Source organism: Lygodium microphyllum, chromosome 13 (genome assembly GCF_053477565.2).
Source record: "Lygodium microphyllum isolate KBCC chromosome 13, Lygodium_microphyllum_v1.1.10, whole genome shotgun sequence".
In the NCBI taxonomy this organism is placed as follows: domain Eukaryota; kingdom Viridiplantae; phylum Streptophyta; class Polypodiopsida; order Schizaeales; family Lygodiaceae; genus Lygodium; species Lygodium microphyllum.
In genome coordinates, this window is record NC_141147.1 from 61495410 (window position 1) to 61509955 (window position 14546).

General features: G+C 40.9%; 1 protein-coding gene across 6 annotated transcripts in view; it reads right to left on the reverse strand.

Moving 5' to 3' along the window:
• The window catches only part of LOC148026685 (B3 domain-containing protein LOC_Os12g40080-like), a 94144-nt gene that overhangs the window by 2417 nt on the left and 77181 nt on the right, over nt 1-14546 (reverse strand). For 3 of the 6 annotated variants that reach the window (XR_015692868.1, XR_015692869.1, XR_015692871.1), the window contains exon 3: nt 2538-3826. Coding sequence is in view for 1 of the 6 variants with exons in the window: in XM_087691154.1 (XP_087547280.1) it covers nt 3407-3826 (420 nt within the window). In the remaining 5 variants the exon portion in view is untranslated. Of the gene's footprint in view, nt 1-45; nt 3827-9256; nt 9531-14546 lie in introns of those variants that run through there. The other 3 variants (XR_015692870.1, XR_015692872.1, XM_087691154.1) reach the window with 3 other exon arrangements.

Here is a 14546-nt window from a genome sequence, read left to right on the forward strand (position 1 = left end):
CTCTCTCTCTCTCTCTCTCTCTCTCTCTCTCTCTCTGTGTGCACCTAAAAGGACATTGATACAACTTTCTTCTGTTCTTTTTTATGTGTCTACGCACATGCATGTGAACTCAAGTTTCAACAAAGATATGGCAACCAAGCCCTTGTAAGATCCTTGGCCCTAAACAAACCAAGGTGGTGACCTCTACAAGGAAGCCACAAATTTTACCTTATATCAAACATGGCCTCCGTATATGGCCTTGCTCCTGGATCTAACGTGTTCTTTGATGCATTGGTCTATCCCATGGTTAAGTTGTCTCAAGTGTGTTGTACTCTTGGGGTCAATGAGCTTCATAGAGACTCTACTAAGGTTCTTTCCCTTTTGACCATTACTTGGTTAATGGAGAGTCGGCCCTTCTGACCAGTATTCTACTACCTCTTTCCTCTAAAATGAATTAGATTAAGAGATATGGCACAAAGCCCTAGTGAGTTTCCCGTGCACCATAGGGGCTAAAATACATTCTTCATGTTGGCCTTTTCATTGGTTGACCTTTAGCCATTGTCTATAGCAGCTTTTAAGTGAGAACTACTTATTCTTAGTAATTTTGTCATCAAGAGGAGAGATTCACTACCATTCCAAACAAGTCTAATGAAGACAAATGTATTCCATACAATTGAATATTACCTACTATGGTTACTTGACTTTAGCCTTTACCCATTTTAAAAGCAATGTATCGACCATTACCTTCAAACATCTAACTTGATTTATTACTTTCCTTGATAGTATATCCCAATTTAGGGTTTCATACACAGTCCTCTGCCACTTGAACCTTGACCTTAGATCCTTGTGCAGCATGCTCCAACTTCAACTTGAATGCACAATGCCCCATATCTTTGATTGCCTCTATTTTCTTAGTATGTGACGTTATTGTCATTTCCTTTCGAGTTTTAGCCCTCCTGTCCATAACTTGTTGCTCATACTCATTCTCTAGCACCTAGATTGTTAACATTATTAGCAACTCTCTTGAAGATAAATGACCAATCCCACCTTGGATTCCTCCACCCCATCATATCAAGAATGTTATGTAATGGCATCTACTCTTCCTATCAATATTTGAGGCTTATTCCTCTTTTAAATCATTCCCTTGTGGGATTTGAGGCAAGTTCTACTATCCCTTACATGTGGATAGATCAACCTATGCCTTCTTTATTTCTCTCTAACATAAGCCCATTATGTTACCCATCATCATGACATGACAACCCCTTACCTACCCTTCCCTGTTTTTTTCAGCTCTAACCTATGCCTTCTTTATTTCTCTCTAGCATAAGTCTATTATGTTTACCCATCATCATGACATGACAACCCCTTACCTGCCCTTTCCTGTCTTTTTCAGCTCTTCCATCTATTATGTCCTTAACCTAGACCAATCCATTGATAGCTTTAATACATGATCATCAATGATCAATACCATACGGTCTCAAGTATCTAATACATGCATTACTGCGTTTTTACTCATAAGATTAGCCCTTGATGCATTAACTTCTCTAAAATCAGCCCATCAATTAGATGACAATGCATGCATACACTGTTCATGCATGCCCTCCTTGATGCATTAACTTCTCTAAAATCAGCCCATCAATTAGATGACAATGCATGCATACACTGTTCATGCATGCCCTCATGCCCTCCTTCCAACATAAACTTGCCAGATCCTGATCCTTGAGTAGCCTACTCGATGCTGTCATTTAAGGTTTCAGTACTACACTTATGCGATCAAAATCAACAATCATATATGCTTTTCAATTCACTATCACTCTCAAATTACACAAGATATCCTACCATTGAACATGAACGCATAAACCTCTCAAGTGCATCAAAGCTTTTGCACCTTCTTTGTGCTGATGCAAATACCCATGATCAGCCCAATCTACTACTAAACCGGGTACCGGATCCAGCATAAATTCCAGCCCTATGCATGCACCCTATCATCATCTATTCCCTGCATGATTCTTATATATTTTCCCACCTTCCCTTAAATGGATTTGCTACACAATTCCAACATGCTAACTTTCTATATTTAGCACTTACAGTGACACTACTAGCGATAACCCAAATGAAGCTACATGTTGAGTATGATCTGTATGACCCATAGATGGTCTCGCAATTGACATGGCAACCTAGGATCAGGTTAATCAGTTTGCTTAACACATGAGTTTTGGCATACTACAGGTAGTTTAGATTTGTTATTGCCTGTCACTCATGATTGCTTAACACATTAGTTCTGGCATACTACAGGCATTTTAGTTTGTTATTGGCATGTCAGATTTGCCATGGGCATGTCACTCATAATTGTTCTGTGTCTCTATTGAAACCAGTATCCTCTGAGAAGTGTGAGGACAGACAATCGATCCTCACACTCATCATCCAGATCACATCTTGAGTATGTGTATACAGCCCATTCAAAAGGAACCCATCTGTGATTATGCAAACATAATGATATATAACCAGAACATGATCACTTTCTGCAGATAAATAGATGGAGCAAAATTGTAACATACCTTTGTTCGCTAGCAACAGGCTGTATTCATCATACTAGCAGCTTTACATCTCAATTCGCTTGTTCATGTGTTCTCATACTAGCCTGCTCCTGTCTCTTGAGGATACACGAGGACCAAGAAGCCATCACAGGTTGAACATTGATCCAAAGCGTTCAACTGAATACTGGTTGACCATCATCTCAACACATTCAGCACCTCACAATCACTTGGCGTCAAACGATTATCCAGATTAGAACTCTGAGAAGTATCCCCTTGCAAGGAAACTCAGCTTTTTAGCCAATACATAGTCGAACAGGAAGAGCAGAGAGTGCATTGAATTTTGGAAACTGGACAAGCTTTTCAACCCAAATACTGCTTATCCTCAAACAAGTTTTCCTAAATTCAAGATCAAACCGCTGCACTAACAAGCAATTTTGGTTGCTTGGCAGCAAGCTTGCTTTGATTACAGGCAAAGTTTGGAATGTGGCACAGTTGAATAGCAATCTCGGCCAAGCTATTCTGACTCAAGCTCACCATCCGATGTCACATTGTCTTGCAATCTGCTGGAGTTCAAGGCACTAAAGTTCACAAAACAGCTAAGGAGAGCAGATTTGACTCGGGGAAACAAATGAACCCCAAAAATGCCCCTCCTACTCAATAAGATAGGATACGTTATACATATGCAACAAAGCTCCATCACATGCTTGGCTTAAATAACAATTTCACTGCTCTAGCATCTCTCATGTTTGCTTAGAGTGGAAGACACTTGTAAGACATTCTCTGCTCTAATTGATTGCTGGAAGTGTCACATTACTGCACCTCACCTCTTTTTCTTCAGACTGTGAAGACACTTGTAAGACATTCCCTGCTCTAACCGATCACTACAAGTGTCACATTACTGCACCTCTCATCTTTTTCTTCAGACTGGAAGACACTTTGGAGTAGCAAGGCCCACTTAAGTCCTTATGTTTTTGAGAAGTTTTAGGTGTCTGAGATTGAGAGTACCTACGATCACATGATCTTGCTTGAGGTATTCGAAGGAAATGGTCACGGCCAGGCAGTCCATCCTTAAGCTCAACTACCCTGAAAATGTGAACTTTGATAACTATTTTTTTCCTGTCCATTATCTCAAAGACACAGACATCACCCTCCTCCAATCCATGATCTAAAGAAAATTTACGCCATCCACCACTCAGACCATTTCGACTCCCAAGCCATTTTGCAGACCATGTCTTTCCAGAGGAGTCCAACAGAGTTACCACTTGTACATAGCTTGGCAAATACTTGGAGGAAAACCCTTTGGAAAAGCTCTGCAAACAGTACAAACAGTGATATAAGAATCCCTCCCTCCCTACCTTCTTCCCTCCCTCCTCCCTACCTACTTTAACATCTATCCCTTTTGAAATCCTTTGCAAACAGTAAGAAACGAAATCTAAGGTTCAACCCCTTCATGTTAAGCAATGTATTTGAGTTTGGTAGGACAAAAGTCCCACAAAACTCCATAATATGCCAAGCAAGGCAAAAACAGAAAAAAAGGCTCTTTCCGCCTGAGTAATGTGAATGTTTGGGCTACAAGAACATGCGAACATATTTGGTATCTCAATTCTCATCCATCATAGTCTATAGAGGAAAGATAGAAACCATGTGTTTCATCATACCAGCGGTCATCATCAGTATTTGAGTTTGGTAGGACAAAAGTCCCACAAAACTCCATAATATGCCAAGCAAGGCAAAAACAGAAAAAAAGGCTCCTTCCGCCTGAGTAATGTGAATGTTTGGGCTACAAGAACATGCAAACATATTTGGTATCTCAATTCTCATCCATCATAGTTTATAGAGGAAAGATAGAAACCATGTGTTTCATCATACCAGCACTCATCATCAGTCACTATTCTCATCCATCATAGTCTATAGTGGAAAGATAGAAACCATGTGTTTCATCATACCAGCGCTCATCATCAGTCACTATTACCATTATCATCTCTTTACCAGCCATTATTGTGCCTCGGTGCCATCATTCTCTAGAGCAAACCACCAGCTCTGTCAGCCAACCACCTGCTCTGCTGCCTGAAGGCCTTCTCATCTGCCATAGCAACCATCATTGCACCTCAGAACCATCTTTGTTTCCAGAAAACCACCAGCTCCATCAGCCAATCCCCTGTTCTGCTGCTTAGAGAACTCCATTTGCAGCTGCCTCAGCCATGCATGTTGTTTCTGCTCCTGCAAACACAGCGTAGCCTTTGAGCCAACATGCACAGTTGTTGCTGCTCCCAAAGCTACCTCTGAGTCAACATTCATCCATGCAGTCAGACATCCTTCAAGTGTTGGCCAGCTGCACTCTTTTGGGATCCGTACAAGTGACAACTATCACGAGGACATGAATTTTTAACTTATTCTCTTTGGATACTTAGGCTGTAAGACTTAAATTGTGCACATGTGAGATTAAGTTAAATGCTTGCCATGGTGATAGACATCCTACATAGAGACCATTCCTGCCCAAAATGCGTCCAGGATTGTGTAGCTGTTGGGCAGGACGTTCCTTGTCCAGTTTCTGACAGGGAACCTGCACGTTCCTTGTCATGAACGCAGGCAAGGAACACCACGTGGCAATAAACTTACCAAACTAGGTCGATTGCCACCAAATTCGCGCCTGCTCCCACTCACTCTTACTGGTCTCTAGACTCTCACCTGCTGTTGCACTCTTGCTCCATTTGCACACAGCTGCCAGCAGCCAGCTTCTCCTCTGCTCACTTCCTTCTTCTCCCACTTCCCTTCCCCATCCTTCTCCCTTCTTTCTTCTAAGTTCTCCCCCTCTCCTCTAGCTTCTCTCTTCACCCGCAGCGGCCAGTCCTTTCTTCAGCCATTTTTATTTCAGCTTTCCACCTTAAAATGGCTTCATCTTCCCGTCCCGCTCATCATACCGGTGGTTGAGGAAGAAGGTCCAATGATTGGTCATGGTGGAAAGAGGTAAATGCTAACCACCCATTGAGTGGTGGACAAACTTGACCATGGACTTTCAAGCTTTGCTTGTACAAGCGAACTAGTGGAGCAAACGAGGTAAACCATTGAACCGAGCATTTCTATTTTGAATTTTCATTGATTTTAATTTTTCAAAGTTCCTTAAATATTAGAATGTGCATGTGCTAATATGGAATACCAATTGCCGCTTGTTTCCTTTTATGTATAATTAGCTCCGAGCTCATCTCCTACATGATCCAAACGTGCAATTTTGTCTTGATGTGACCTTGGAGAAACAAATGGAGGTAGTAGGTCAAGAAACTTATCTTGCATCTAAACCATAACATGTTGCAATTGACCCTATAACTTTTGTGACACCACCTCCAACAGATGTGTCTAAAGCAAGATCAATATCAAGAAGTGCTACCTCCATACCTATTGCAAGCTTTGCATTGGCCATGGCATCAACACTACCACATATTCCACGTAGACAAAGTATACTTGATGCTAGTTGGGATCCAAAGAAAAAGGAAGAGGTAGATACATCAGTGGCTCGGTTTTTCTATCATAACCACATTCAATTTCGTGCAACCAAATTAGAGTATTTTAAATTGATGTACAAGAAGGTTGATAAGTATGGTCTTTCATATATGCATCCATCATCAAAGACCTTACACACCACTTTGCTCGACAAGGAGAAGCACCTTGTTGAGCAGGTAACTTTGACTAGAAAGAGCCTATGGACTAAAAATGAAGTTTCATTGATTGCTAATGGTTGGAGTGATACACAGAGGCAATCCATTTATGGCATGGTCACTTATTCCTGCGGAAAGATGTATTTCATATCTTCCTCATGGTGCAACAAGGACAGGAAAGTTGGCAAACGTACTTATAGCAAAGTGGATTACAAGTATTGAACTTATTGGCCTAGAGTATATTGTGGGATTTGTTGCGGATGGACTCTAGAAACCTTGCAAACAAAGCAACAGGTGATATCATCCAAGGATACTATCCATATACCACAGTTTCATATTGTATGGCTCATTACTTGGATAACCTATTGAAGGATATTAGTAAGCTGTCATGGATTGCACCTATTATAGAGCAAGGAGCTCAAATGGTTAGCTTTGTTTTGAATCATCAATTTCTTCGCCATTAGTTCTCTTTGAGGTCGAAGAAGATGCTTTTAAAATACTTCAACACTAGGTTTGCCTTTAACTTTTTGATGCTAGGGAGATTAAGAGAATACAATGGTGCCTTTAGGAACTTATTTCTTAGTGATAAGTTCGCAATTATTTCTTAGTGATGAGTTCACCTCATCAATATTGGTAGCTACTTTTACACGTATGTTATGCTTGGAGAAAGCAAATAACTTAGCTTTTTGGGATGATTTAAAGTGGATAGATGCTATGGTATCACCTATTGTGTATTCATTGAGAGTTATGGATGCTATGCAACCTTGCATTGACAAGGTATACGAGGCAATAGATAGGGTAAATGAAAAGTTGTAAGAATTGGCACTAAATGATGAGATATATGAGGCGAAATGCCATTTAGTTATGAGACAAGGTGAAACTCCTATAGCTCACTCATGCATGCGACTGCATTTGTTGTGGATCCCGAGTTCTAGGGCAAGGGTCAGGAGAATGACACTGAGGTTATGGATGCATAGAGACTTATATTGTCTCGTCTAGTGCCTGATCATGGTACTAGACAAAAGATCCAAGACCGACTTTTATACTATAGGATGTTTCGGGGTTCTTTTGGTTGTAGGAATGCATAGGAGAATTGCTGCAAGATTGAGGCAGCTTTGTGGTGAAAGGACTATGGTTTAGATGGTCCTGAGTTACAACAACTAGCCATCCGCATTTAAGTCAACTAGTTAGCTCCTCTTGTTTGGAGCAATTGTGGAGTACCAAAGAAGAGGAACCGTCTCCATGTGGAGAGGGTAAATGATAGGGTATTTGTTAGTGTGCTAATTTAAGAATGTTATGTAATAGTATGACAGTAAAGCCCGATCCATTCACAAAGTGGGAGATATATCAAGAAGAGGAAATACTTGCGAATGTTGAGGGAGATCTAACAGCTCATGGTACACATGATCATGAGGCTGGCACTTCAAGAGCAGCTAGAGTAGCCTCAGATCATAATGATCTTTGATTTAGTTTGCTTATCATGATACATGTATATGATTGTGACACTCGGGCTATTGTGCCATGCCGACATTATATTTATACTTGTAGTCTTGCAGTTACCCTTTAGGCTATGCCACATTTTGCTTTAGTCTAGAGATTAGACTTTATATTTATAGTATTTTTTGGCATGTTCATTCAGCTTAGTTATGCATTACTCTTGAGCCGTGAAAGTTGTAATTCAATTTATAGTGGTTAGTTTTAGAATGATGCATGATATCTTTAAAGTTAAAATGATTTGTCCTTGTGGATAAATATACCTTGGCTTAAATACTGTACATGAATTATAAGTGAAATATTATTATTTTTTTCATAAAATTTAATTTTTTAATGCCATTCCCATTCTCACGTTCCCGTTCCCTAGGTTTAGCATCCCCATCACTTTCCCCGTTGCCGTTCCCCATTTCATATTTCTAATATCTATGTAATCCTAGCTTTGGTAGTGGGGGACATTGACAATAGTGATGATGGATAGGTTCTATCCAATCCTATTTGGTAGTGGGAGACATTTACAGTAGTGGTGATGGATAGTTTCTAGTGGAATGCCTAAGTCAGATCTTGATCAAGGTCATTGAATTTTCCCTTGGAAGTGACTTTTGATGTCATGGTAGTTAGAAAGTTTCAACACTTTCAAGTTCAAAGAGGTTAGCAATTTAAAATTGAAATTAGGCAACCTTCAGTGTTACTTCAATAAGAGCAGGGCAGAAGGACTTAGCATGTGGGGATCCCAATGAAAATGGAATTTGCACAATGTCACGTTTCAGTCAATTTTGGGCTGCATGCAAGTGTATCTTCCATGTTGGGCTGTTTTTCTCCCATTCTAGGCAGCTCGTTTTTGCATGTGGAAACCCCAATGAAAATGACATTTGCACAATGTCAAGTTTCAGTTAGTTTTGGGATGCATGCAAGTGTATCTTCCATGTTGGGCTGTTTTCTCCCATTCTAGGCTGTTTGGGGCAGATTTGAGGGTGGAGAAGAGTAGGGAGACACCTGCTCAAGCTTCAGGCCAGCAGGGCAACCTGATCTAGAGCAGATTCTGGGGCTGTAAACAGCAAGAAACCCTAACAACGAGGTCATTGACAATTGCTAGAGACAATAGCACAACCCTAAAAACCAATAGGTGACCTGATTTTCTCTCTGAAACAGGAGGGGATTGCTATTACAGTACTTTCCTGGCATCAGATTGAAGGCTTCTCTCATCTACTGTCCTTCTCCCTCATCTCAGCAAATCTGAACATATTCAGCACTGTTTTGCTGAATTCAGACCTAGTTACCAATGTAATTAGGGTTTATTAGAGAAATCTACAATTCAATCTCAGCCACGCTCAGTTTTACTCAGATGATGGACGGTGGACAACAATGCTTATGCTGCCGAAACCCTAATTTAGAGCTAAAACTAGGGCTTTTCAACAAGCTCGAGGAACATGCCCATTAAACAGAAGCCTAAAGATCAAAGCAGCTACTGAAAATAACATATTTACAACAAATTTGGTGAAGATTGGACATCCACATTGAAGTTGACCCGTGTCACCACATTTAGAGTTAGTATTAGAGTTCATTGACTCCATTTGAGTTAGAGGTTAGGTCTACCTTATACCATCCTCAGTACCGCCTAGCCACCTCCACTTGCAGCACCAGCACCTTGCACGGCACCACCCAATTGCATGGCTTATTCCACCCAATTGCTATCTACAATAGAGCCGCCTAGCAACGCTGCCGCCCACTACACCTACCTTGCCAACCTGCCACCACCCAATCTTGTAGGTCACCACCACCCACACATTTGCTCCTGACAATGTTGTTGTCTCCAACTACCAACATTTGCTGAAATTTGGGGTTTCTGTCGATTTTCGCTCCCAGAGTTCTGGGTGTGACACGCATGCAAAGGCAAATTGAAGTTACTGATTACTATTTGCACACATCCCGAGGGAACGTTTCATCAAATTTTCAAGCTATAAATTTAAAATTTCTTCAATTTCTTGAAACTTGCTTGGAGAAATTTGGAGCTTTTACTTGGCACGCATCCCAAGACAAGAAATAGGTGCTACAATAGCAATAGCATTATCTTGTTGTTCATGTCAGAATTGGTAGAGAAATTTGTAAACACTTGAAAAATTGTAGCAAAATTTGGGGATTTTCAACATTTAAGTTGCTGAAATTAATACTTGGAATGCATTTCAAGGCATGTGCAGTGGTACAGCACTGAATTGTTGTAAATTGCAGGTGGGTACTGATTTGTGTAATGTTGTGTGCACATTTTTCGAGGAGTTAGACACTTTTTATAGTTTTGTACTTGCATTAGTGTCCCATGTTGGAATTTTGGTACTTTGGAGAGTACATTTCACACTTTAACTTGGAAGTGTTTGTCTACTAAATTTGTGCATTTATTTGCAGCAATGGCAAATCAGGACACCAAGGATCACAACAACATTTTGGGAGTCCTCACTCAGGAGGATAAGTTGGATGGCACCAACTATCCCTTGTGAAGTTTTATGGTGTGCAATTTACTTGTTGTGAAAGATCTTTGGGACTATGTCACCAGTGATTTACAAAGACTAGGAGAGCTTGCACTTCAAACACCTCAGCATGGTACTAGAGGATAGACAATTGGCCTTGTTGCTGCCCTTGCTCCTCCTACAATAGATCAGAGAAGGTGGGATTCCAAGGATGCACATGCTTTGTCATTGATTGCCTTGTCAGTCAAGAGAGCTATTATACCTCATATTCGGTCATGTAAGACCTCTAAAGCAGCTTGGGATGTCTTGGAAAGCATGTTTGCAGCCTAGAATAATAAAGCTAGATCTCTTACCTACAAAGACAATTGGCTAATGTGCATATGGATGAGGGTGACAACATGATCAATCACCTTACACATTTGCATGACTTACATGAGCAGTTGCTGAATATTGGTGAGGTTATTTTGGATGCACAAATGGTGAATATGACTCTAAATTCACTTCCAGGGTCGTACCTCACAGTATTTACAAGAAGAATAGACTCGAAAAAATATGGCTATGCGTTCAAGTGATATAGCCATGCTCTCCAAAAAGAAAGACAAGGGTAAAGCAAAGCAGTATGTAAAAAAACAGCCCAAAGTTGCTAATGTGGAACAGCCTAGCAAGGCTGCCCAAGACACAAAAAAGACAAAGAAAATTGGAAAATACCACTACTTTAAGGAACCTGGACATTACCTTGATGAATGTAAGAAAAGATTGGCCAAATCATAGAAAGATTCCGGTTTGTCTGTCCAAGAGACATCGACCTCAATAGATCTAACAAGTGTATTGTCACAAATAGTGAACTTGATTACGCTCTTCACTTATCAAGCACCTTGTATAAGGGCCTTTTCTTATTGGACACATATGAGAGGAGATCTTGTGATGCTTTGGCAATTAGCAATCTTACATCCACTATGTAGAATGCAGAGCTATGGCATGCCCGATTCAGTCATATGAGTTGGAGACCCCACCTCCCCATACATGTGAAGGATGTATGCATAGGTTTGCTTTCAAAAAGGATGGTGCCATGCATGCTGTTGAAAAATTGCAGCTGATACACTCTGATATACGTGGTCCCATGAGAGTACAAGCACTTGGGGTCATCTCTATTTCGTCACTTTTACAAATAACTACTCACGATATACTTGGGTGTATGGGCTGAAGGCAAAATCTGATGTATTCATGCACTTTCAACATTTGGGGGGGGGGGGGGGATATATGTCTCGTACTTTTGAGACATTTTTGCTTGAAATAGGTATCACACATCAGGCCACTATGAGGACGACCCCTCAATAGAATGGTATTGCTGAAAGAAAAAATCGGACACTTGTGGAAATGAATAGATGTATACTTAAGAGCAAGGGGCTGCCACACTACTTTCCAGTGTTTGGATGCATAGTCGCTGAAGGAGCTTCATGGCAACCTTAATGATACGGCCTTAAAATGCATTTTTATTGACTACAGTTTGGAAAGCCAAGGCTATCAGTTGTATGATCCATACACAAAGAATGTGTTTGTCAATAGAGATGTTATTTTTGTTGAAAATGCAGCCTTTTTGCATGATCAATTTGAAATGCCAGCCACTTATGACTCAAATGATGATTGATGCATGCTAAACAAAGGTGTTTGTCAATAGAGAGGTTATTTGGCTGAAAATGCAGCCTTTTCACGTAATCAATTTGCAATGCCAACCACTTATGACTCAGGTGATGTTTTCGAAGGCCTCTTACCACTCTCTTTGGAGTCCAAGCCTGTTGTAAATGGCCAGACAGCAAGCTGCTGCTGCACCACATGCTCCTAAATGGCAAGTACTTGATGATGGTATGCCTCCAGCAGTGGAACATGTAGTACACAGAAAGAAAGAGATGCTGTAAATGCAGCAAAAACAGTCCCTAGATGGTTGTTACAAATAAAATGGATGCTCCTAGACATGCATTACATCATGCAAGGGGGGACTCCTTGGCTGACATTTCAGAAGCAAACAATTCTTATGACTCATGAACGTGTGTTCATAAGCTCACTACTAGATGATGATGAGCTCACTATTGGAAAAAGGTCAGCAGGATGTACATTGGATGTAGGCTATGCAAGAAGAGTTGGATTCTATCGCCACCAACAATACTTGGTATCTTATTGAGTTGCCACCTGGCAAGAAAGACATTGGTACCAAATGGGTTTTTAAACTCAAGCACAAGGCCGATGGTACTACAAACAAGTACAAGGCACGTTTGGTAGCAAAAGGCTATGCACAAAAGGAAGGCATAGATTATGAGGAGACATTTGCTCCTCCATCTCATATGATCAGCTCACATAGTCTACGATTCGTTCTCATTTCTCTCTCCTCCATAGCTGGCTGCATTTCTCACACCACATGCAAGTCTATTGTTCACTCTCTCATTCCTCTCTCCTCCATAACTGGTCGCCTTTCTCACACCACATGCAAGTCTAGTAGATTCAATCCGTGGCCCATTAGAATCAAGGGGCAAATTGGATCTTGATGCAATTGGTCATTGGTGAAAGCTAAATATATTGGAATTTATAGAGAGATCAGCTTATATCTCAATGTATAACCAATTCGAGCAATACAAGTTAAAGAAATACTACAAGGGGTGCCAGTTTTGGGACCCATTGGGTGTCCACTGTCGAAGATTAATGTGGTAATGTACTTATTTCAGATTTTTGAATTTATTTACTTACTATAATATGTGTTAAATCAGGTTATCTACCACCCAATTCAAGGAGGAAGGCTGGTTTCAGACAGCAAACTGTACCCTATTGTTCCTAGCATCTACAACTATGCATTGAGCACCACACAGCCTAGATCACCTCTCCAAGTATCCCTCTTGACTCATTGTATGTGAAGCAGGTGCCCAACTGTCGCCTAGATCTACAAGGACAGGATGCTCAACACCCCCCTCTACAGCAGCAGGAGCATTGAGCACCACACAGCCTAGATCACCTCTCCAAGTATCCCTAACCGATGCATCTTGCTCTCTCTTTTAAACCTTCATTCTTTGTTCAACTTCTTCTATAGTTAGCACCAATCCTACCATTTATCTTGACTCATTGTATGTGAAGCAGGTGCCCAACTGTCGCCTAGATCTACAAGGATAGGATGCTCAACACCCCCCTCTACAGCAGCAGGAGACTCCACGAACCAAACATCTTGACTCATGTATACCTCCCGGGAGATGGGATCATAAAGCTTGTAACCTTGGGATTGTGAGCTATAACCCACGAACACCTGTTAACCAAACATCTCGACTCATGTATACCTCGTGCGAGACGAGATCATAAAGCTTGTAACCTTGGGATTGTTAGCTATAACCCATGAACACCTGTCTTTTGGAAACTGGCTCGAACTTGTCTCTCTTTTTCTTCCGGATGTGAACATAAGCATCACACACAAAGTAAGCCTCGAATGGTGTCATACCAACCACAGCCAATGTAGGGGATCGATTAAGGATATGGACAACAATGGCCAGTACTTCGGCCCATAGACACTAAGATGTCTGCTGATGCTCCATCATAGTCCATGCCATCATGATCACACTGTGATTCTTTTGCTCCAATATGCTATTCTCTTGAGGTGTATTATATTTGTGTTGGCAAACTCTTGGTATATGCCACGATCTGCAAAAAAACGAGTTAACTCATAGGAGACAAACTCCCCTCCCTTGTTAGATCGCAGGGTCTTGAACTTCCTGTCAGCCCCATTCTCTCAAAGATCAACCAATCCTTAAAATGTGAGAAGGCTTCTGACTTCAGCTCCAAAAAGTACGCCCACATTGTCCTGCTAAAATCATCAACAATTAGAACAAAATACAAACTCGATCACTCTGCGATTCTTCTGCTCCAATATACCTTTCTCAGGAGGTGTATTTGTGCTGGCAAACTCTTGGCTTATGCCACAATCTGCACAAAAATAAGTTGTTTATGGGAGACAAACTCCCCTCCCTTGTTGGATCACAAGGTCTTGAATTTCCTACCAAACCCATTCTTGTCAAAGATAAAGTATGAGAAGGCTTCTGACTTCAGCTCCAAAAAGTATGCCATGTCATCCTGCTAAAATCATCAACTATTAGAACAAAATGCAAACTCCCCTTAAAGGAAATACAAACTCCCCTTAAGGGACTTCGTCCTCATCGTTCCACATAAATCAGTTGAAACAAGCTCCAAGGGCTCTTTAGCCTGTCGTGAAGCCTTATTGGAAATAGCGGATGTATACTTACTTTGAGCCCCAACAAGTCTTCTTCTATGCAAGAGCATATCAATAAGCTTCAGCAATAGCAGATGCAAGTCTAGAACATAGGAAAGGTGATTCACTCGGAGAACATAGCGATAACTCTTCTTTCTCAGTAACTGTTGTGATTCAATGCATT